The following is a 23,938-nucleotide window of genomic DNA, read 5'->3' as shown; positions in this document are numbered from 1 at the left end:
TTTATTTACTACATCTCATCAGTACTCAGATTTTGTTCCTTGCAATCGTAATTAATCAGTTCACCACTAATGGCATTAGAATAATCTATATAGCAGGTTTTGCATGTGTAGTACATCAAGGTAAGCTTTGATACACTTCTAATTCCAGTATCGACAGAGTATAAATAAGAGAATTGTGTTTTCTTTAACATTTATCTTCTTGCTTTTAGTTTTATTGCTTGATTCACAAGATTCCACTATAGATCTTCAAAAGGCCATTGAAGCATCAGATGTAGCTCTAGGTGAACTTCAGCTGCCTGAAGAAGTTGGTGGAATTGAAATGAATGAAGCAGGTAAGGGTTGCTTTAAAAACAAACACAGGCGCACACACCCACCCCCCCACACACCAAAACCCAAACCCCAAATCTTCCTTTAGTAAAATAGATGTCTCTGATGTCTTTATGTGTTCTTAGGTTATCGGTGAACATGAAGCCTTTGGCTTTTAGTGACAAATCTAGAAAGGAGGAGGAAATATTTCAGGAAAATGTAATGTTTCTGCTAAAAAGACACCATTTTTACAGTTGGTTATTGGAAAGTTGCTTTTGACATTGCAGTTTGCTTTTTAAATGCCATCTCCTTTGGTTATTCATCACAGCTAAAATTCTTCTTTGGCAGCTTTAAACACAATTATGAAATACATTCTCATATCAAACTTTGTAGGACCGTGTGTACCACTTATATCCAGAGAAATGCTCTGATGGTATCTGTTAAAATAGTTCCATCACATACGCTGTTAGTTGTAGTACTGATACAATATTGAGGTGGGGGTAGGGGGTGGAGAGGCATGCAAACTGTAGATGAGACTGTTTAGTATGTGCCAATTAACTTGACAACTTTATTTTTGTAGTAAAAATGAGGTATTAATTTTTTTTCTCATAACTGAAATCACTGTTCTTGCCACAAAGCAGACCAAGCTAGTGACTGAAACACAGGCCCCAGTGAGATGTTTCCCAAACCAGAAAATCCTGTAGTGTCTCTTACGAGCCTGCTGTTTTCACAGCCAGTTCCTATGGACAAACCAGCAGTGACATGGAAGTGTTGCACCAGGCGTACCATCACATTGATCAGTCTTTGGGAGACACTGAGCAGCAAAAACTGCATGATGCTGCACCGGCAGTCTTGGGTTGCTTGGGGCAAGGTGTTTCACAAAATAACGACATCTATTCAAAAAACACGTCAACTGCTGAATCAGGTAAAGATCTCAAAGGAAGACATGAATTGTACAAGCATGTAAAATGAGTGAACTTGTAATATGTTTAACACTCCATTTCAGGAACGTTTTTTAAATGTTGTCCTTTTTATAAATATTTTTTCCAAGGTTTTTTTAATTTTGTTTTTTTTTTTTTTCAATAATTAGACTTACCTACTGTGGAAGAATTGATGAAACCAATTAAAGAACATTCATATAATATCAGAAGTTTTGATGTGGAGCCTGAAAGGTATTTATTTCAGAATGCAGTTCAAAACTTGTAATAACTTAAGTCCACTGACTATTTGTGAAAAACAGTTTATTAAATAACTCATCTGTCTTTTTCCCTGATTAAATATTGAAATTTCATTATGCATTGCGCTGGCATTATGGCATTTGCAGTGAATGTAAAATGAATATACAGGATTAATTGGTTTAGACCAGGGATTCCCAAACTTTGTTTGAGTGGTAAGCATTAATGTTTGCCAAATCATTTGGAGGAGTGTTCCTCACTCCTGCTGCTATCATAGCTGGGATCTCTGCTTTCCCAGTCTTCTGCTCTTTCCCCTCCCTGTATGTGGATTTCAGTCCACATCCTCTCCTAGCTGTCCAATCTCCATAATCTAAGATCAAATCCTCTTTTTCAGCTTATTCTTGTGATTCTTACTAACCTGGACTCTATGCCTGCTTCTGATTTGCTCCAACTACTGCATCTAGAGCAGAAAGCACAGGCCCTGGAGCTGTCAGAAATAGGTTATGCCTAGCAAATTTGTTTTGGGAGCTTCTTTCATAGCTGCGCCCAGCAGAAATTATCACTCATTGTTTTATTAGCATTAATTGCATGCTTGCAGGTGTTCATCTTGCAGCTGAGTTTGGGACCTCTACAAAAACAGTCCCTGCTGGGAGATGCCTCTTGTTCCCCAGCGTGGGAGCGAATCTCTATAACTGAATCCACAAGGTTGTTCTTAAAAGGAGCATAGTGGCTCTTTCATATTCAAGAAGTGCTTGCAGCTGATACTTAAAGGAAAAAGCGTCCCACTTTATCTAGAGTGATAGAAAAGCAAAGGGCAAAAGTCTTATTACATATGACTTTATTCCTTTCTCTTGTAGTCCTGTGAAACTGGCAGACAGCACCGCAAATGACCTCATCAGCCACTTACCCTTTGAAGAGCACCAGAATAATATGGTTTGGGAGACAAACTTACCTGAAAATTTTAACAGAGAAGAGAGCCTCTTTCTGCAGACAGCTGTGAATGACAATAACTTTCAGGAGGTGACTGCGAGAGAAATTCAGACCAGTGAAGTGCAGCCTGATTTACTAAGAGAGAAAACACTACAAGACTCTCTGGTTTCACAACAAGGCAGCAAAACAAAACAAGTAAGATCAACCAGATTTTTACTATATGGAATTATATTTTAAAATGTATATGTTTTTACACTGCCTGTCATTTGATTATGCTCTTATGTTTAGAAATCGAGAGACTGTTGCAGTTTTTCTTGAACCTCCCATGTTACCATTGCTAGGTAGAGGTAGCCAAATCCAGTGGACTTTGGCACCAGCGGGATTCTTCCTGTCCCAGGCTGCCCCAGTTCCATGCCCCCAGCTCAAGTTTTGCACATTCCCACAATCCTCTCAAATGTTCCATAACAAGACTTACACAATCCCAAATCTTCATCCTGCATCCCCTAAATCAGCCCCACAGGCAGCCACTGCTTCTGTCTGCAAGGCGTTGCAGGGAGTGGTTGTTTGGCTGATTCATCCTGGTGGGTTTCCCACCACAGCCAAGGGGCTAAGCTGTCTCATTTGCTGGTCTTAGGAGTTGCATGCTTTGTTTTCACTGATCAGGTTTAGTGTGGTTCCTCTCTTCATCACTGGGTTTCTGTGTTCTCTGTGATTGTCTTTAGTCACAAGCTACCCGATTTGTTAAGCTAAAGATCCTGTAATGTAATACAACTTCCCAAAGCAATTAAACGGAGCCAGCACAAAATACTTGCACTACATATACTTCTGAAGTAGTACAATTCTGCACAATGGCATACTATTAATTTGGTTAAAAATAATGCTTCCCATTGCCCCAAGTCTTACAGCTGTGTAATTCTGGTAACTGGTTCCATGTTCTTTTAGTAGTGAAAGCTGCCTTAAGATCACAATAGAGCCTAAAACTTCTTTTAAACAAATGTGCTCTATCACAGGCTCCTCGGTCTTGTTCCTTGAAGAATGAGAGATCAGAATCAATGACAACTAAACCAACGTCGTACAAGAACATCAGAAGTCCAGCATCTTTACCTAAAAAGAAATCTTCTTATGGCCCTCATGGGGTGGTGAGAAGTTCTGGGTATGGGAAACCCACTTCTCTCTCAAAACAGCCTTCTCCAGCTAATGAAAAGAAAGCACCAAAAGAAACTCTCAAAAAGACCAGTGTGAAAGTCAGAAGTCCTGCAGATAAAGCAAGATCTAAAGGTAATTTTATCATAAGAAAACAGAATTTGAAGAGCCAGAGAACTTTGCTGTTCATGCTTCACATTAAAAAAAAATTTCAAAATGTTGTAGAAGAAATCTAAGCCCAAACACAATGAAGTACTTTTAAATACAGCTTTGCACTGTAATCTTGTTTCATCTCCACTCACATATACCACCACTTTGCTCGAGACTCACCTATTGTTCACCAGTAGGACCAATGCAATAGGAAAAGCTGGTGTTCAAAAAAAACAAAACCTACAAGTTACATTTTTCATTACAGTAAATGCAAAGATTTGCTGACTTGCTAACTTCTGTTTGTGTGGCTGGATTTCTGTCCTCTGCTGTTGCTTTTTACTTTTGCTTTCCTATGATACAAAGAAAGCATTAAAAAGACCTGTTTTCTGTTCATGTTCCTTGTAACACTAAGGAAAGGAGAATACCAGTGTAATCCTGTAAAAGCTGAGTTGCAAGTAAAGGACTGAACGTTTATTATTTTGGGGTGAAGCCTGAATTGTTTCATGAGATAATTCATCTTGGTGTGTTTGCGGTCAATGTTTGCTGTCTCTGAGGCATGGGAAAATAACTTTATGGATGCCCAGGTCTTGGCATACTTCAAGCATGTAATGCTTTTAAAAACCCTGCAAGTAGTGTTGGGAAAAGCAGTTTAGGATAACGCCCATTTTAGGGAGATGCTTCAATGGCAGCTGTCAAACTAAAGGGCCTTAGTTCCTCTGTGCATTGCTGTGGTGCTCCCTGGAGAAGAGGAGGGTGTACAGGCAGATGGAGGCGGTGAAGTGAATGATGAATCCTGAGAAAATGAGGCCGCCACCCTCATTCAAACGTGTTCTGCCCTCTCTGGCTATACCCATTCTCCACAGCAGTTTTGGATGACTTCAAGACGTTAATCTCACCGGGGTTGCGTTCTGCAAGGACCTCAATAGCTGGGAAGAGAATGGCACTGAATCAAACGATCCCCTGATCATCAGTGCTCAGGGAGTGCCTTTGTGAGGGGAAAATGTAAAAAGTGTTAAATTTGGACAGTTATCATTGCCTGTTTGTTTTCAGGTGTAACATTCCGAAGCAGGAGCTCTTAGCTTAAATTGCTGTAGGCAGAAATGAAATGGCAGTTGCAGTTACTATCTGTATTTCAGAGAACTACGGTGTGAAGAGTTCCGTGTGTGTTAGTTACTCTATAGGGGGAACTTCCCTAATCTTTCATGTCCAGTCAAGCTGCTATTTGAATGCAATAAATAGATGCTGCATGTCTTTGTATGCTGGCTGCACCCCAAACTCCTATTTTGATAATTGCTGTGTCTTATCTTCACCATAGCTTGAAATAAGTTGTATTTCTGTATACTTTGATAACTGGCCACTCCTCGAGCAGAGAACTTGTTTCATGAATGATTTATTACCCAGCTACTTGTTTCAGTTGTCCCCTTGGGTTTTGTTTTACCTTGTCAGTTCCTTCCTTAAAAAAAGCAAACAACCAAACAAAAAACCAAACCATCAACTAAAACACCCAAAACTGCACGATAATGTCTCATTGCTCTCCAGTTTCTATATTTAATACAAAATTCAAGTTGTAAAATAATTTATGTGCATAGGGGATGGATCACGTGAATAGATTTTCTTGAAAGGACGTTAAATTCTGAATTTAATTTTGTTCTATTTTATTTTCTGCCTAAATGAAGAAGCCTTATTTGCTACTAGGATAATAAGATCTGCGACACATGAGCCAACTTCGAAGGGAGATATTAACAGAGTTACGCCTGGCCAGTCAGTTAGTAACGGTGAACACCAGGCTGTGGATTGTTGCAGGCAGTATCAGCATGTAAGTAACAATCAGTGATGCTCCTGATGATAGCAGGTACAGTTTGGTTCACAAGCCTAGTTTGTCTAGATTTTTAATAATAATCACAAGATTGGCAAATGCTGAAATACTGAATAAAAGCTTCCTCTTAGTCAAATACTACGTTTTTGCTTTTAAAATAGCCAAGTCTAATCATACCACTTTTTGGTTGCTTGGATAATTCTGTTACTTGGGTGGATCTATATACTTAAAGTTGGAATACTTACTATTTCTAAGAATTAGTATTTTGTGTAGAAAAGGGGAAAATTTTAATGAAAACTTTTAAGTAAAAGTATTCTGTATGGATGCCAAATGGCACTACTGTTTGGGGTTTTTTTCTTATTTGCATTGCATTGAATATAGAGTAGTATCTTTTAACTTGTCCAAGATGACTGAATTTGCAGTACCACGATGGATTTTCCTTCTTCCTTATAAACTCTCTCTATAAAAAAATATTCATTTAATACCTAAATCATTGCTGCTTTTCAAAAAGATGCATAATAGATTAATTCTGGAAGCCATATAATGGCTCTCGTATGACAGGTATTTGTTTCTAGGTTTTTTTGGCTTGTTTTCCTCATATGTATTTTGGAAATGAGGAAGTAGCTCATTAAAGTAGATGCAGGGTGTTTTGCTATTAGAACTCTGGGTTTTTTCTGTTCTAGTGCCTTGTGTGGTTGCTGAGAGCCAGACAAGCCAGTTAAATGAAATTGATGAGTGGAATTTCTGGTAAACAATTGACCGGGTGTAATGTTCCCCTGAAATTTTCTCTTCACTAGGATGTGTCATTTTCTCCTATCAGAAGTTGTGATAGAGAGCTGTATTTGCTGAAACGAGTGCAAGTTGTGGAGGAGGACCTGAGCGCAGCTCGTGATTTGATTCAACAGCTTACCAGCACGGTTTCACAAAAAGAGACAGAAATAGAGACAAAGATAGGAGAATTGAAAACACAGCATGAGAAAGAGCTTTCTCGGTTGGGCCAGGAAAACTACGTCCTTCAGAGTAAGGTACTGTATCGTCTTGTACCCCGCTACTATAGAACAGGGGAAACAGTGCTGCTGAAAATTAAATTAACGTTATTTTACATGAGTTGCTAATGAGCAGGAAATCCAGATTTCCACGCACACTGCTAGTTTGTAAATGCTTACCCACTGTTACATTTATTGCCCTTAAGGCATGATTTTTTTTTTCCTACAGAGATAAACTGTGTTATCCTTTAGTTTGCTGTTTTGAGACTTCGGCGGCGGGTTTTTTTTGTGAAGATTTAATTCACTCCTATGTTAAAAATAAAAGAGATTAACAAATACTACGTTTTATATAGATGAGCACTGTATGTTGAGATACTGTTTATTTTTTGATGCATTTTTCAATGTTGTGTTTTGTCTGTATGGCACATTGCCAGGGTTATACCACTATACCCTCCTGTCTAGATAAGAATAGAAGAGGTAGGGTAAAACTTTGTTAACTTTCCCCAAACTTTTTATGCTTGTTCCTGTTTTGTAATGCTTTTATAAAACTCCAGTAATAAGATTGGCTTACTGGTCTGCTTTCATATTTTAATGAAGAGATTGACCTGTATATATATATAATAAAAGTGCAGTCTTGTAGAGGATTCCATATTGCTAACAAGATTTTCTTACTAATTTTGTGTCTTTTTCCTTCTGAAAGTTAAGAAGTATGGAAGAGCTGACTAAAGAAAAGAGATGGACCCATCATACGGCAGCAGTTCCTGTCACAGAAGAAAAACTGACACAAATACAAAAAGAAATTGAACATCGAGAGGTCATTATTCAAGGCTACCAGAAGGTATAGCACACAGCACATTGAGCTGTGTTCTAGCCAGTTTCAGAAACAAGATTGCTTGATGGTTACTATTCTGTTGAAAGCTATTATCTTGCTATCTAAAAAGTGGATGAAATTTAGGTGTGAAGGGCATTGCACATTTACAAAGTATTTCACACATGTCTAGTTTGGGCTGACCTTTTCCATGACTTCATGTAACTGTTCTAAATTGTAAAAATATGCTGATTTGTCAGTTGAGAACTGAGAAAATACTTTATGGCTAATAAAAAACCACAAACTTTATGCCCCAAATTCAGTAGAAAACTAATATTTTTAAGCAAGATTAGAAATCTGGAAGGTTGTTTTTAAGGTATTTTTTGAGGAATCTGAGCAGCTGATTGCAAGAAGACCTTATTAGTGTGCCTGATTTTTATTAGTTATCAAGTGTAGAAATGGATAATCAAGCTTAATAATCCTTTTGAATACTTGCAGCTGTGAAAGCAGATGGATTATTTTAACCAGCTTCCAGCTGATGCTCAGCACCATTTCTTGGTACAGACACAATGCCTTGCCAGTCTGGCTGTGAGAGCCCAAATCAGTGATGGTTTGTGAGCTCTCACATCTCAGCACCCATCCATGTGTGTGCTTTTGGAATGTATTGGGATGGCTTTGCAGAGGAACTGGCCTAGGCTCTCCAGAGTGAGCACACACTTGTGGAGGTCACTGTATACTGCTTTAGCCTAAAGATAATGAAAGTAGATATGCATTGTAGAAACTCAGTAATTAAACATCTAGTGTTTGGAGTTAAACATTCCACTGCTTCTGTAGGCAAATTACACAACTCATAGACAGTTGGTTTTGAACTGGATAAACCTGTAATTTATGAACATTCTTAACTTTGTCTGTCTCCTCTTAGGAAAATGAGAGGTTATACAAACAAACGAAAGAGCTGCAGATCCAAAACAAAAAAAATGAGGAACGAATGTTTAAGGAGAATCAAAGTTTAATGTCTGAATTAATAGCCATAAGGTAGGCTTATTTAAACATGCAACCTAAAATCTGTGAAGTTTTCAGCTTTGTTTATTATTATTTATGAAGAATGTCCACAGAGTTTCAGATGTGTGTTATCCAGTGTTTCTTGGGTTTGTGGTTCTGTTGTTTCTTTTGAGAATTTATTTATGTTGATTATGGGCACTTAATTCTTATTCTTCTTGCTGATCTTGCAGACCTGTGGCAAGAGTAGAGTATTCCATTTAGGACTATTTCAATGCTAAAATTAAAATATTCTTTTTCATATCAGGGTGTAATATGTCTGCTACCCTTGTGAGCAGAGCCATAATACCTGAACATGTCAAAACGCTTTGGTACTGCTGTACGATACGTGGTAGATCGGGGCCACAAGACATCCTGGTGGTGGAGGAGCCGTTACATTCACTGCACTGTAGTTCCTACAAGATGTGTACCCTATGCTAGCAATGAGGAAAAAACCTAGCAATTGTGTGTATTCCTAGCTTACAAACCTTTGCCATAGATAAGGCAGAGTAGATTTTGCTTCCCTCCCTTCTGTAGTCCCAAGAAACAAGTTTGTGCCGGGTGAGCAGATTTCACCTTACAGGTGAAATATTTTGGTATAACAATGTGCTGCATAGTTGCTGATTTCTTTGCTTTCAGCCTGCACAGGCTGACTCTGTAGTATCGTGGGAGGAGGGAGTCAGTTTGTGTTTGGTTTTTAGTATGCCACTGTAAGTACTCCAAGTCACCACACTGCATAAGTATTTTTGCTGTTACTGTTTAGAGAAAAGGTAGAGAAGACAAATAATAACCCGTCACGGATCATGCAGGATCCTGAACCAGCCAGAAATCAGAGTTTCACAGAATTGCTTTCAGAGCTTCGAGCAGCACAGGTAGGTGTATGCCAAGCCTGGCTTTCATGTGTTCTTACCAAAAAACGCATAACCAGCCGTATTGTGGACATATAATGTAAATTAAGAAAGTAGTGGAGCGTGGTATTATTTGGCACACTTGCGTGCCACAAATGTCTCATCAGATGAACTCAAAAAGAAATCCCCTAAGGCACAGATTCACTGAGAGAAGTGCAGTGTTGCCATGTCTACTGGCAAATCTGAAATAGCTTGTGAGAGCTTGCAGAAAGTACTGAGACCCTTATAGCTTTACCACATAACACAAATCCACAAGAGTGTTTGTCCCTGCTCTGTACCAAGTGAGTTCTAGAAAAGAACATCGGAGTGAAAACTTTTTTGTAATCCTACAGATGCTTGTGGTTTTGAAGGAGGAGGTTTAGAAAGCTTCATGTTAAAAATTAAAGATTTTCAGGGACTTCTGTTGTTCTGCTTACTGCATGTGGGGACTGTTTTGGTAGATGCTTCCTCTGATAGTTAGACCAGAGAGAAGTTAAAAGCTTCTCTTTCTTTGTTTTTCTTTTATTTAAAAAGAAAACCCCTAACTGGTTAGGTTGGAGGATCTGAATCCAGTGAGTTTCAGGACCAGCAGAGGTGCTCCTGGTCTGATAGAGATGACTTTGGGCTCTCAAGACTCCAGGGCCTCCCCGAATTCCAACCTCATGGATACTGCTGGTGCACTTCCCTGTCCTTAGGTCCAGCCTGTCGTGAGACTGAACACAAATCCAAAGATGGAGAGACACGCAGCACTAACATGGTCGGGCATGATCTGTGTTCAGCGGATCAGGATAGCAGTTCACTAGCAATTAACACAAATACATGCACATATTGGCCCTACACACATTTCGTGTATTTAGTGGCTGGCCCCAAAATCTCAGCTCCCACAGCTGCTGCTCCCCTTACCTATGAATCCCTAGGACCAATGGCCTCTGTCTGCAGAGGCTGGCACCGAGTCCCTTCATCCTGCTTAGTCTTGAATTTTGCTGGTGATCACATAAAAAGAAATGGAACGGAGGGTACGTGCAGGAAATGGTGAGAAACAATGTAGTAAAGTGATCTGTTGGGGAATAATCTGCCCTTTTAAGCTACAGTCTTAAGTCTTAAAAATAAGTAAAGCCATTCTCTTTACTGACCTTCTCAAAAAGCACAGATTTTCTACTTTAAGACAGTTATTTAAGACTTATTAAAAATATTGGGTTTTTTCCAATGTTTAGCTTAAGCTTTCCCATGCTTTGCTATAGCAAGGCCTGAGAATAATACCAAAACTAGAGAATCTGCCATGGTCTGACACAGCTGTTACGATTTAAAACTTTTATAGTGAAAAAGTATGTTCAGGTTGTTTGTATGACAATGTGTGTTTAGTTTTTCTTTTCTTGCCACTTCCTCTGAAACTCAGAAGGAAGAAACTAAATTACAAGAAGAGATAAGACGTCTCAAACAAGATAAGCAAGCCCTCGAGGTAGACTTGGGACAAGCAAAGAAGGAGAGAGATTTAGCTAAAGCCCAAATTGTATCCACATCAGGTAAAGCACCTTCATTTTGTTGAATAGTTTTGCCTACTTTGTGCTTCACTGAATAAATCTGTAGCCACAACTTGCTTCTTATTAAAATATTACTTAGACAAATGCATTTAGACCCTTTCCAAATATTGTCTAAACTTCTGATAAAAGCATACAGTGATGGATGTGCTACAGTACCTTTGGCACTCTGTTGGAAAGCTTTTTCTTGTATGCAGCCAAACTCTTTCTTGTTGCCTGTTAAGTTTGATGTCCTGCCTGTCTCCCACTGGGCATGGAAAACAGAGGATCCCATTTATATGGCAACTCTGCTCATAAGAAAAAGATCTACTGTGTTGCATCTTAGTCTCCCATTTAGATCTTGCCCATTTTTTACCTAACACACTTTTCAGAACTCTTTTTTTTGAGTTTGACTTCAGCTTTCTTAATGAGAGTGCTGAGAAGGACAGTGTTGACTTATTACTTCTTAAGTACATAATTACTAATAAAACGATGCTAAGGGTGTTTTGTTCTTGTAGGTGAGAAGTCCTATGAATTTAAAGTTATGGAAGAATCATACAAGCAGGAAATAACACATTTAAAAAGAAGACTTCAGTGGTATGCAGAAAATCAAGATCTTTTGGATAAAGATGCAGCCCGTCTTAAAGCTGCAAGGGAAGAGATTGAGAAACTAAAACTAGAGGTGATGATATCTAGCTTTATCTAGGAAGTTTAAACATTACATTATTTATTTTCTAGTGATAAGTGTAATGTAATTCCGTCCATAATTTTTTTCCAAGAAAAAACACGTGAACTCTTTATAGGCTCTAAATCGAATGTGGAGTCTCTATGTGCAAAATGAACATTACTGCATATGTAGTGAGAATTGCAAGTGTATAATGTTTTCCCTTAAAACCTGCAAATTTCTTGACTAGGAAAAGGAAGTCCATTGTTACACTAACAAATTGGAACATCATTCTTGTCATTCTCTTCCTCAATTCTACTCCATTGTAGCATAGGCAACACTTATATTTTTTCTCTCAAGTACCTGTTCTAAATTCTGCTTTTTCTTTAGAAGAATTCTCTGGTTGCCATAGTAGGGAGGAAAAAAACAAAACACTGGACATAAAAAGCAAGCACAATTAATACATGAATTGTGAATAGTTCTGAGACTTGCATTGCCTGCTTGTCAGTAGATTTGACTTAAGATTCATAGAAATAACAAATTTTACCAGTGATAAAATGTTCTTGGGATTTTTTCATGGTGTTTTATTAGAGGTCACAGATGAAAGGAGGTGCATTCCAGGGAGCTGGGTCTCTTTAGCTTGGAGAAGAGGAGACTGAGGGGTGACCTCATTCATGGTTATCAATTTGTAAAGGGCGAGTGTCAGGAGGAAGGAGCCAGGCTCTTCTCAGTGACAGCCAATGACAGGACAAGGGGCAATGGGAGCAAGCTGGAGCATAGGAGGTTCAACCTGAACATGAGGAAAAACTTCTTTACTGTGAGGGTGCCAGAGCATGGCCCAGGCTGCCCAGAGAGGTTGTGGAGTCTCCTTCTCTGGAGACATTCGAAACCTGTCTGGACGTGTTCCTGTGTGACCTGGTCTGGGTGATCCTGCTCTGGCAGGGGGGTTGGACTGGATGAGCTTTGGAGGTCCCTTCCAACTCCTGATATTCTGTGATTCTGTGATTCTCTGAAGGGGCAGTCAGGAAAGGACATCCCTCAAACACTACCATATCAAACTTTGATCCAATGTATCATTGCTCAGAAAGAAAATACATTTATTTGCATTTTCTCCAGAATGGCCTGGTGTTTAAAAACAATGAAGAGCTTTGACTTCATAGAAAAAATTGAATTAGTTAAACTCTGCTGGCATAAAAGCATTACTTATGCTAACGTTGCCAGTGTAACAGAGAAATCAAGATAGGAATGCTTCCAACTATATGAGGTGTAATATCCCTGTACAGTGATCATAGTGGCTGATAAAGGTAGGAAATTCAATTTTAAATTAAAGCTTTGAGTCTTCATGGCCAGACTTTATGTGAGTGCAGGAGCATTAGCTATCCAATTCCTTCCCCAGGTCCTGGGAGTCAGCATTTATTTAGGTTCAGCATAACCTTGCTTTTTGGCTGTTTCTATATTTCATCATAGAGCATGGCATTGCAAATCACAGACTATTTCCTTAACTCACCCTGAATTCAGTTAATGTACTATAATACTTTATATTATAGCTTATTAACCAAGCCTGCATACTGCAAGTATGATAGAAGCAGATTTACTGCTCTGAAGACAAGAATGTCCCAGAGTTGAAGTTTTTCTCTAGATTTCTGTAGCTAGTTTCGGCTCCTTTTCATCTTAAGTGGCTTTAAGAACCTGAAGAATTGGTTAATACAGAAATTATTATTACCACTTAAGTTACAGAATACTTCCATTATATTGCGTGCGTTTGAAATGCTTACTGTTGTACTCCAGGACAGTGTCTCTGAATATGTACTTCAGTTTATTTTCTTATAAATTGGATAGGTTGAGAAGCTCAGAGCTGAAGCTGGAGAGCAGTGCATGCAACAGAAGAAACGTTTGAGAGACAGAACAGCAGATGCTAAAAGAATTCAGGATCTTGAGCGACAAGTATGCAACTGGCTTAATTTAACCTTTATTTCAGATAAGATCTCTTACAACACTTACCAGCTGTTTCATAAGGATAAAGCATTGAATGAAGCCCTATGGTAAAGTAACTTGTGCTATGGAGCACTCTACACAAAAAGCTGCAATTATTTCCTTACAAAGGGCTTTTCTGCTTCTGTGTCCTATTAAGGTGTTTACTGATATCCCTTTTAAAATCCTCTAACATTTAAATACTCTTTAGAGTTTCTCAGAAAGGGGCAAGAGGGCAAAAGCACACACAAGCTCTCTGTTAATCTTGTAAGACTCCTTTACTCTATGTTCAGTAACCTCTTAACATTATGACCAATTTCAATCAAGTTGGTCCAGGAGTAGGGGTTTAAATTTTACTGGATTACTACAAGATTCAGGAAAACGGGGGGAATATAGACCTTAAAATCTGTGTTTCTACTGAGAAAAAGTCAGGTGGAAGTGGGCCTTTGAATTTTAGGAGATGGCAGCAGCATTTGGTAGGGATGTGGAACAAATGGGAAAGAGCCTCTGCAGTATTCTAATGCAAAGAGTGTCTTATCCATAGAGAAAAGAGCAGCTTGCTATTAGTCTTGCATGCAAGCTGTTTTATTTTACTGCAGACTCCAGAATAAAAGGTATGCAATCTGTTATTGGGAGAATAATGTCAATACTGTTATGAAATACCTCTGTAACAGTTGGAAAAGTAGAATGTGAATGTAAGTCTAGAAAAAAGCAAATACTTGAAAAGCATTAAGAGAAATATAAATTTTAAGTGCTAAGAAAGTAAATAAAAGCTCTATTTGACATAAACCAATCTGAAGACCAGAGCAGTATTTTGTTTACAATAATGTATAAGTCATTCAGTAAGAGATGATGAGTCTTGCTTTTCTGTAAAAAATAACATAAATGTAAAAAATTCTCAACATATGCATCTCTAGTTTTCATTCTTCACCCAGCTTGAGTGAATGAGATGTTAATGTTCTGTCATTTATTTCAGTTCACTTTTCATCAGAACTTTATTCTTCTTGACTTGTGACTGAATTTTCTTTCTGATAGATCAGAGAAATGGAAGGAATTATAAGAAGAAGGTATCCAAATTCTTTGCCTGCTTTGATTTATGCTGCTGCTGCAGCTGAGAAAACTAATGATCTCTCAGCTAAAACAAACACGGTTGATTTTTTGGAGAGAAGAATAAAAAAGTTAGAAATGGAACTTGAAGGGAAAGATGATGAAGCTAAAAAAAGTCTCCGTGCCATGGAACAACAATTTCAAAAGATAAAGGTAAAAGTTGGTGGCTTGTTGGTGAATCTACTCTGCAACTGATAGTCACAAGGGTACTGGGGTCTAACACAGAGTAGTGGTGAAAACTGAAGGCAAAACCACACTGAAGAGAGAAAAGAATTTATAACCAGAATTTTGGTGGCTGCAGCGCCTAAGATAAAAAGAGCATTGACATTGTTAGAGTAGTGTTGAAACTGAGAGGACAGGTTCCTGAGGCATAATAATTTAATTCTTACAGTTAAGACAAGTGGATTTCATCCTGTGGGTCAGAGTAGCTGCTCTCCTAATTCCTTGCTGTACCCAAGGCTGTGGTTTCAAAGCGCTGCTGTCCAGGCATTTCTGCAAGGAACGACTGGGAGCACTGAACATGCTATCCAAAAATTACACCAGAGCGAGTCTTGGGACTTGTGTTAGGAAGCTTGGGAGTCAGGCATTTTACTTCAAGGAAGAGGTGAACTGCACCGGTACTTGATGAGCAGGAAAGGAAAGCACTGGCCACTTGTTCCTCCTTTTCTCCATGTGAATAACTCACTGTGCTTTCCTCAGAGGTTATCCTTTAAAAATGTGAAGTGCAATTTTGAGGTACGTGGCAGTCATGTTTGCAAGCTGACACATAGCAAACACATGACAGACAAATAAAAGATTAGGGATGACTTGCTGTATTAAAGTAAGATGTTTGCTTGTCCAAGTGAGTAACATCTGAAGAGAACTCCATCATATAAAAATAAAATAGTTTCTTCTCAGTTTGATTTTCTTTCCCATCGATACTGCATTCACTGTGAGTAGAGGATTACTTTGTAGTGAATGTTTTGAGTAATTCTGTTTTACAGCAGACTTAAGTTTGCTTCACATAATTTTTTCTACTCGCTCACTTCTGAACTGATTGGGTAGTGTTGTCAGTAATACTGATGTGTATCCTGTCCTGTGAAACCTTGCTTCAGATGTGCCGTAACTTTAAAGAATAATAGGAAGAGCTAATATAAAAGTACACTTGAAGAAACTGCTTTTTCTTCCCCTCCTCCCACTCCTGTCCCTTAGATCCAGTATGAGCAAAGACTTGTGGAGCTTGAGCAACTCCTTTCCTACAAATTTATGGGTGAATCAGCAAAACTGAGTGGTGATAAAGCCAGTCCTACAGAACTGGAACAGGAGCTTCAGGATCTAAAGAAGAGCCATCAGATCACCGTTAAAAACCTGCAGACAGAAATTGAAAACCTTAAAAGTCAAAATGCCCAATTAAAACTCAGAAGTAAAAAGGATAATAAAGACTTAGAGTCCACAGACTCTCAAATGAAACAAGGTTACACGAAAGACAGAGTCTTAAAACTGAATGAAGAACTGGCCACCAAAAATAGAGAAATACAAGACCTTACAAAAACTGTAGAGAAACTTCAAAAAGAAAGGATGGCGATGTTGTCTGATAATAATTTGAGAAATAAAACGGATCATAAGGAAAACTCTACAGAGATCTTGAAAAGGAACACCTCAGCAGCAGATAAAAGGAATTCCAGCAACAGTGAACCTTTCCTAAGCGTTCTCAACGATGACAAAATTTACCAACCACAGACCTTTTCTGATCATAATCTCGCAGAAGTTCTGCAAGAAAATGCCCAGCTGAAAGAGGAGCTGGAAAGATTGTCTCTAGAAATGAACCAGCAGAGGGTGAAGTCTCAGGCAGCATTGGCCTACTCTGAAAATAACATACGAAGGTAAATGCTCAACATGTTCCTTTAAAAACCTCATTGTTTTGGGTTTTTTTAGAGCGTGCACTATCAGGATTGTTTCTGCAGGCAAACCTATATTAATTATTAACACTACACTTCATCGTGGTTTTTCCTTTAGATGCTTTGTGTTTGCGATGTATATCATTAATATTTGGTATACAGTTTCCTTCAAACTGGGGTATGCTTTCAGTGGGATTTACTTGACCAACTGTAAAACTTTACACTTCACCTCGTCTCCCTTGGATCCCTTCACAGTTAGAGGAATTTGACATACCTAGATTGCAACACATTCTGTTCTGAAAGAGATACCTCAAATAGGACAGCTGTGTTGTGATTCAAAGCACCTATTTTCTCTCCCTTTTTTTTTATAAGAGGAGCCAAAAAAGATGATTGGCTGAGTTTTCTGTATTCTAGCTACCTCTGGTTAAGGGGCACGTATCCAACATTGTAGGCTTCCCACCATCATCCCTCCAGAGCAGAAGTAATGGTGGTGCTATCTTGCAAGGTTTTGTTATGAAATCACAGACATGCCACCTTGAACATTTTTTATATTTTATATATTCAAGTGAGAAGCTTTGCTGCATTTTTGAAGATCTGTCCGTAGCTGCTTTACTGCATCTTCTTTTCCTCTCGCTCTGTTCAGGATACAGGAAGACACAGCAGAATACATTGCATCTCTGAAAGCTTCCCATCAGAGGGAAGTGGAGAGGATCCTTTGCCAGCATGCAAAGGAGCATTCAGCTTCTAAAGTAGCTGAACTAAACCGCAGAATTTCAACGCAAGAGGTAAGATACAGTAGATACATTTATTTTGCATATAGATATCTGCTAAAGTTATTTCTTTCTGTATTACTATAAACTTGATATTTCTTTGAAGTAGGATCTGGTTTTTTTAAAAAAAATGGGCCTGTGCCACTGTATTCACCAAATGGCCGAGCTTGGAAGGGACCTCTGAGTCAAGGGTCATCTTGTCCAACCCCTGCTCAAGCAGGGTCATCTAAAGACAGTTGCTTAGGACCATGTCCAGATGCCTTTTGAGTATCTACATGGAGAGAAGAGAGCTTTCTTGGGCCCCTCTTCCCCCCAGGGCCCCATCCCATGGGACTTTTTCAAGCAGGACTCTGAAGAGGCCAAAGTGTTCTCCTAAAGTCCAGGGTTGTGATCATGCTTTTTGGCCTGCTCCCCCCTGTCAGGATCCTGAACTCCACCATCCCACGATCACTGCAGCCAAGGTCATCTTTGACGTTCACATCCCCAACAAACCCTTCCTTGTCCGTGAGTTTAAGGCCCAGCAGAGCACCTCTCCTCACTGGCTCCTCTGTCCCTTGGGTCAGGAAGTTGTCATCGGTGCTCTCCAGGAACCTCCTGGATTGCTTATGCTGTGCAGAGTTGTTCCTCCAGCAGGTACCAGGGTGGTTGAAGTTCCCCATGAGGACCCTGGGCCTGTGATTATATTTGTGCATTAAAATTTTGGTAGAAGCTTTACACAGGGTGTGAAGGTAGAAAGAGCTACTGCATTCAGATTATTTCAGAACTCTTAACTGAGAAAAGTAACTTGAAGATTGAGACTTGTTTACACATACTGTGTATGTCATACTATGTATGTTAGAGGTAGTATTGTTAGTACATGCATCACTTACACTGCAGTACTATAGCAGTGAGTATATTTTTGGTGTGTTTTCCCTGCATAAGTCTTCACATGTCATGGATATCTACATTAATGACAAATTATTTTTAATCTTTTTGTAGATATTAATAAAACATCTCAAAGAAAAAATGAGTGAACAACAGAGACATCAGGAGGCCCTTTTAGTTTCACAGATGCGAGAGGAACTCCTACAAAAAGAGGTATGTTTAAACTTGCATTGGGGGTACCTCATTCTAAGAAAAGAGTTTACTTTCATCCTTGAAAAGCCTCAAATAACGTATAGTAAAACAAGCCATAGAAACAGTACCTCTGTCAGTTGTTTCTACATCAATTATACCTGAGAAAGCAATGTATTTTTCTAATGTGAGCAAGAGAACAGCACAGAGCAGAAGGTGGAACTTTGGCCTCTTTTAATTATTTTTTAAAACTATTTCATCAGCAGGTTAATCCAAGCTTTCATGGCCTCTTCTTTGAGAGTTGTGATGGGTAGTAAATAGACCACAGGACTTTTTCTTTATTAAGAGGATATTTTATTATTGTTCTCAAATTCTTTGTTCAGAGAAAGCCTTCCTCTTTTTCATCCTTCATTGCTATAAAACTGATTATTTTCTTGGTTTTTTCCTTTGGTATCTCTGAATCTTAAGGTCTCTTAAGAAGAGAAAGTTACTTGTAACAGTTCTGAAATTCACTGGTTTTTAAGAGAGTCATCTAGATTTTTCCTAATCCTCTACTTATATTAATAGCATATAATCTAAAAAATACACTTGTTCATGTTTTCATTTTGGGGTTAATATTGTGTAAAATTGCTGTCTTTTAGCTCAAGCTTTTTCAACCATTGGCTACGCTTTAGTTGTTCAGTGCTGCCAATCTTTTTTTATCATCTCCTGTTCAGGAGGACAGGATACATCCTCCTAGCACTGTGCCCGTGCTTAATTCACCCTCTCCCTGGTGTATGAACACTGCTAATTTTAACTTCATTTTGATAATACAGTCATTAACCTGCAACAGTTGTTAAGAAGAATTCTCCTGTTTGGTAAGGAACTGAGAACTCCAGACATTTAATCTTGTTTGCTGCCTTTATTTAGAAGAAATGAGAAATATTGGTATAGGTTTAGTACATACTTAATCTCACTAAACTCATTCAGTATTTATTGTACCCACGCAGAACTCCAGCTCCGTTGTGAAGTATCTGTAGAAGAGGGAAGGTTTGTAAGGCTAGAAAGATTTAAACAAGCTTTAGGTTCATCTTATGAATCTAATGATAAATTTTGCCTTGCCACACAAAGCTTGTTTCACTCCAGTGATCTCAATATATACAATACTTTCTCCTGGGAAAACAGGATGGGAGTACAATGAGACCAACGTTACTGCTTCTTCTATGACTGCTTTACAGATTATTACTGGCAGTGATGGTTAAGAGAATGATCATCCCACCTCACTCACGTTGCAGGTTGAGTTCAAGGTGCTGGCACTTGAGATGCAATGGAGTGCCCTTGTTACAAAAATCATCGCAAGAGTCTACAGAGAGAAATGTCAAAGACAAGCCTTGCCTTTGCCTTCTAGCATGCTTGCTGTGCTGCTTATAAAGCACATTTTAAGCATTAAGTGGTTAAATAAGTTGAGCTGAAAAAAGAAGGCAGCCAAATCTGCAAACAGAATTAAGTCACGATAGGGAAAAGCACCTCCATTTGTAATAGGTTTGAGTTTTGTGTCTAAAATGGTCTCTTGCATAACAGCTTGTACGCAGACAGCTTTGTATTTAACATAGTTCTGTTGCTGGCGAAATATATAGAGCCCATTTTCTCCTGGGGCTTTTTTCCCCCCCTTCATAACACCTTTCCTAAATGTTTGGGTTTTTTGCTTGTATTTAATTGTGCGCTTGCCATCACACTCAGTCCTTCCCTTCGGTGAGGCAACTTGGCAGACACGTGGCAGACACTCATTTTCACAGAACTTATGAAACAGAGACTTCTGCTCCTCTGACAAATGCAGCTGAAAGGGGTCCACAGGCTCAGAGCTGCTGGAGTAATGGCCGGGCAAAAATGGAATACTACAGGCCTTGTTATTTTAGAAAAGCATGTTAGAAAAATTGAAATAACAGCAAGCTACCTTGGAGTGACTTCTCAGTAAGAGTGGCAACATCTTCTGAAGTACACAAAGCTTCCCGGTACTTGAATTCAGCAGCAGAGAGCCAAGGATGGCTGAGTGTGTGAAGAGTGTCAGCGTCTCTGGGTAAGGGGAGCTAAGGATTATCATAAAGGATAAAGACATCAAAGCTTTCACTTTAGTTTCCTTATACACATTAAGAAAGTGACCCAAGAAGTCTTAGGATGCTAAGTGAAGAAATATCAAGTTACTTAAAACAGGCAAAGAATGAGAATAGACCCGTAGAGCTTTGTAAGAAAACTTACCTGAATTTCTGGGGGGTTAGGAAATGGGTTGTAAATCACTGGTAGGGTTGATTTGACCTGGCAGTTACTAGACCAAAGGAGTTTTGTAATCGTGGCTGTTAGCAGTGTGTCTTTTCTTAATTTATTCCTCAGAAATACACTGGTGCATTTTATATTTGATCTTTGTCCAGGCTGTGAGAGGGGACTGTGTAAGAAAATCTAATCATATCTTCTATTAATTTTTTAGTACATTTAGAAATACAAAAATTGACCGTGAATAATCACTTTGTTACATATTATGAACAGGGCTGGATTTTCATATCCTCAGGCCACTTCTCACAAATGAAAGATCCTAATCTAAGTCACTGAGGCCCTGTTTAAGCTTTTGAGTAAAGGAGAGTTCCCTTTTATGTCTTCCTTTTTCTGCAGCTTTTGAATGGAATGATTCAGCACCAAAAATACACTGAAAGGAATCAGTTTTACACACCACTTAACACAATGATAACAATTTTCACCGATTCTCTCAAACTGTAGGTGACAAAATTGTTGGAAGAACTGAGAGAGGCTAAGGAGAGCCAGAGTCCTGAAATGAAACATTTCTTGTGCCTGGAGAAGAAAATCAAGAATATAGAGTCCAGACGTGCAGAAAGAGAGCAAGAAATTCAAAAGGTACAGCAGAGTACATCTGCATTCACTTCTCAAAAACTATTTATCAGTTTAAATGTGATTTTTATGGTATTTCGCAGGCTCACTTAGTTCACGCTAGAGTGGGTCAAGTACTTTTTGATACAACCATGGTTTTGTCTTTGGTGCCTGTGGATGCAAGTGAATGTAGATGCAGTGCAAATCAGTGCCTCCTTGCTGTGAGAATCACAGAGTATCAGGAGTTGGAAGGGACCTCCAAAGCTCATCCAGTCCAACCCCTGCCAGAGCAGGATCACCCAGACCAGGTCACACAGGAACATGTCCAGGCGGGTTTTGAATGTCTCCAGAGAAGGAGACTCCACAACCTCTCTGGGCAGCCTGGTCAGTGCTCTGTCACCCTTACAGTAAAAATGTTTTTCCTTATGTTCAGGTTGAACCTCCTATGCTCCAGCTTGCTCCCATTGCCCCTTGTCCTGTCATTGGCTGTCACTGAGAAGAGCCTGGCTCCTTCCTCCTGACAATCACCCTTTACAAATTTATGAACTTGAATGAGGTCACCCCTCAGCCTCCTTCAAGCTAAAGAGACCAAGCTCCCTCAGCTGCTCCTCAGAAGGGAGATGTTCCACTCCCTCCATCATCTTTGTGGCTCTGTGCTGGACTCTTTCAAGCAATTCCCTGTCCTTCTTGAACTGAGAGGCCCACAACTGAACGCAATATTCCAGATGCGGTCTCACATGTGAGCATTAAGATTACTTGTGTACCTGATATGAGTCATTCCCAACTTCCTGGCAACCTCATCTATGGAGGCCCTGCTTAGGAGAGAGCTGGACTGCAGGACCTCTAGGAGTCCCTTGAGTAATTCGGTTATTTCATATTTCAGTTCCACAATGAAAGCCAAGTATTGAAAAACTGATCAGTTTGTAATGCAGTTTGTTACGCTGTGATCTATTCCTCAACTGAACACAGCACTGACCAGGCTGCCCAGAGAGGTTGTGGAGTCTCCTTCTTCTGGAGACATTCAAAACCCGCCTGGACACGTTCCTGTGTGACCTGGTCTGGGTGATCCTGCTCTGGCAGGGGGGTTGGACTGGATGATCTCCAGAGGTCCCTTCCAACCCCTACCATGCTGTGATTCTGTGAACTATCATTTTATTTTCTAGTCCTAGAAGTCCTGTTTGAAAAAGCTGCATTAAAAATACAGAAACATCTTGCAGCAGTCTGCCACATACTGCTTTTGAGTCACAAAACAACAACAAAAAGACATTATGCTCCATAGTGTCAAACTACAGACACAATTATTATGACCTTGAAGTAACAGAGCTTTCCTTAAAGAATCTATTACAATTAATAGTGGTGTGGAGATTCTGGTACCTAGGATTATGCCATGGATTCATATAAAAATTAATTCAAACTTTCATCAGCAACTTCAGACATTTGTGGCTACAGGATATCCACATAATTCATATCCTCAGAAAATATGAACTTGCAGTTTTTAAAATACAGTGGTAGCCCAGACCATGTCATTCAGATTTGATTTCTCTTGCACAGTGTTCTTTTAATTAATTACTTTAAATGGTAATTTAAAAGGTTCATTTTAATTACAGAAGGGTTATGGTATAGGCTCAGCTTTGCCTTAAATATTCATACTTTTAATTGCTGCTTTAGAGAGGATAAGTTAAATTCTCCTGAGGCTCATTAGTAATGGATTCTACCCTTCTGTCATTAATGCAAGTATTTAAAAGAACTTACTGCTATCAGAATGATTTCTGTAATATTCAGGACTTGTTTCCACTTAATGCGAGCACTGGGCTTTGAGACTGAGCAGCAAATACAATGCAGTGGTGTATTTTGGCAAAGGGGCAATGTTGGCCGAGTATCTGACAAGCTAAGAAGTCCCAGTACTGACTTGCTTCTAATTTGCAGGCAGCCCAACTAAGCCAACAGATCACTGAGGCAAGGCAAACCCGTGAGGTTGAGAAGTGGCGAAGATTGGCACAGCGGAAGAACCAAGAACTGGAGAAATTTCGAGTGGAGTTGGATTCAATATTGGATGTTTTACGTGAACTGCAGAAAAAAGGGGTTGTTATTCCTGCCCCTGACTCCAGTCAGTTCTTGACTCACCAGCAGGCTTAAGGGGAAAAACAGCCTGAAACAGAGCAAAACAGGTCATTGGCTTTTACTGTATTCCACTGAGGATGGCAGTTGGATCTTTCAGAGTAACAATTACCTACTCCCATCTATATTTTCCCTTTTCTTATGCCACAGTATTTCATCATGCATTATAATGAATGGATTAAAAGAATTTTAAACATAATTTCTTTTGACTCATTGCCTTATGTTTAGCTGGAATTCATCTGTTTACAGCACAGCAGCTGGAGTAAAATAATTTGAATTGCCATGTTTGAAGCTTTTAGGAAATGAAGTGAGCAGCTGGCAGGGTGACTCAGTGACCTGGATGCCAGAGAAGACATTCACTGCAAGAGAGGAAAATAGGGTGTGCAGAAGAGGATCAGGTCTCACCCTGGCAGTTGCAGCAGAGACATAAGTACCATGTTCTATTATTTCAAGTATTCTGAAACAAATCAGAATTGTTCATGTAACAAATTAAATAGGTTCTCATGGCTGAAGACTTTATTTGACAGTACATAATATATTTTGAAGTCTGCCACTATATCCATTATTTAACCTGTTCTGGGAAAAAAAACCAACACAGCACTGTATACTAGCACTAGCTGTGCAAATCCAGTTCTGCAGGAAAGGGGAGGCCATGCATCAAGTGCTGCCCTCACTATTTTGAGAACTTCCTCCAATAGCTTTGAATGGTGATGTTTAGCCTTTCATACAGCTAACTACATACCTCCTGCCCAAAAATGAGAAAGCA

General features: G+C 39.2%; 1 protein-coding gene across 1 annotated transcript in view; it reads left to right on the top strand.

The window, feature by feature from the left end:
* CEP162 (centrosomal protein 162kDa) overlaps positions 1 to 23,190 on the top strand; it is a 28,092-nt gene extending 4,902 nt beyond the window's left edge. The window contains exons 6-24 of the mRNA XM_010179527.1: positions 210 to 332; positions 1,040 to 1,231; positions 1,397 to 1,478; positions 2,339 to 2,606; positions 3,422 to 3,689; positions 5,381 to 5,520; positions 6,318 to 6,545; positions 7,207 to 7,344; positions 8,237 to 8,349; positions 9,116 to 9,224; positions 10,636 to 10,762; positions 11,275 to 11,438; positions 13,260 to 13,364; positions 14,427 to 14,651; positions 15,690 to 16,360; positions 17,019 to 17,160; positions 18,124 to 18,222; positions 20,947 to 21,081; positions 22,981 to 23,190. Of these exons, the coding sequence (XP_010177829.1) occupies positions 210 to 332; positions 1,040 to 1,231; positions 1,397 to 1,478; positions 2,339 to 2,606; positions 3,422 to 3,689; positions 5,381 to 5,520; positions 6,318 to 6,545; positions 7,207 to 7,344; positions 8,237 to 8,349; positions 9,116 to 9,224; positions 10,636 to 10,762; positions 11,275 to 11,438; positions 13,260 to 13,364; positions 14,427 to 14,651; positions 15,690 to 16,360; positions 17,019 to 17,160; positions 18,124 to 18,222; positions 20,947 to 21,081; positions 22,981 to 23,190 (3,539 nt within the window). The remainder of the gene's footprint in view (positions 1 to 209; positions 333 to 1,039; positions 1,232 to 1,396; positions 1,479 to 2,338; positions 2,607 to 3,421; positions 3,690 to 5,380; positions 5,521 to 6,317; positions 6,546 to 7,206; positions 7,345 to 8,236; positions 8,350 to 9,115; positions 9,225 to 10,635; positions 10,763 to 11,274; positions 11,439 to 13,259; positions 13,365 to 14,426; positions 14,652 to 15,689; positions 16,361 to 17,018; positions 17,161 to 18,123; positions 18,223 to 20,946; positions 21,082 to 22,980) is intronic.
* The last annotated feature ends 748 nt before the right edge of the window (positions 23,191 to 23,938 follow it).

This window comes from Mesitornis unicolor, unplaced genomic scaffold (genome assembly GCF_000695765.1).
Source record: "Mesitornis unicolor isolate BGI_N332 unplaced genomic scaffold, ASM69576v1 scaffold14092, whole genome shotgun sequence".
Taxonomy (NCBI): Eukaryota; Metazoa; Chordata; class Aves; order Mesitornithiformes; family Mesitornithidae; genus Mesitornis; species Mesitornis unicolor.
Note: the sequence above shows the minus strand (reverse complement) of the source record. Positions and strands in the feature narration are given on the sequence as shown.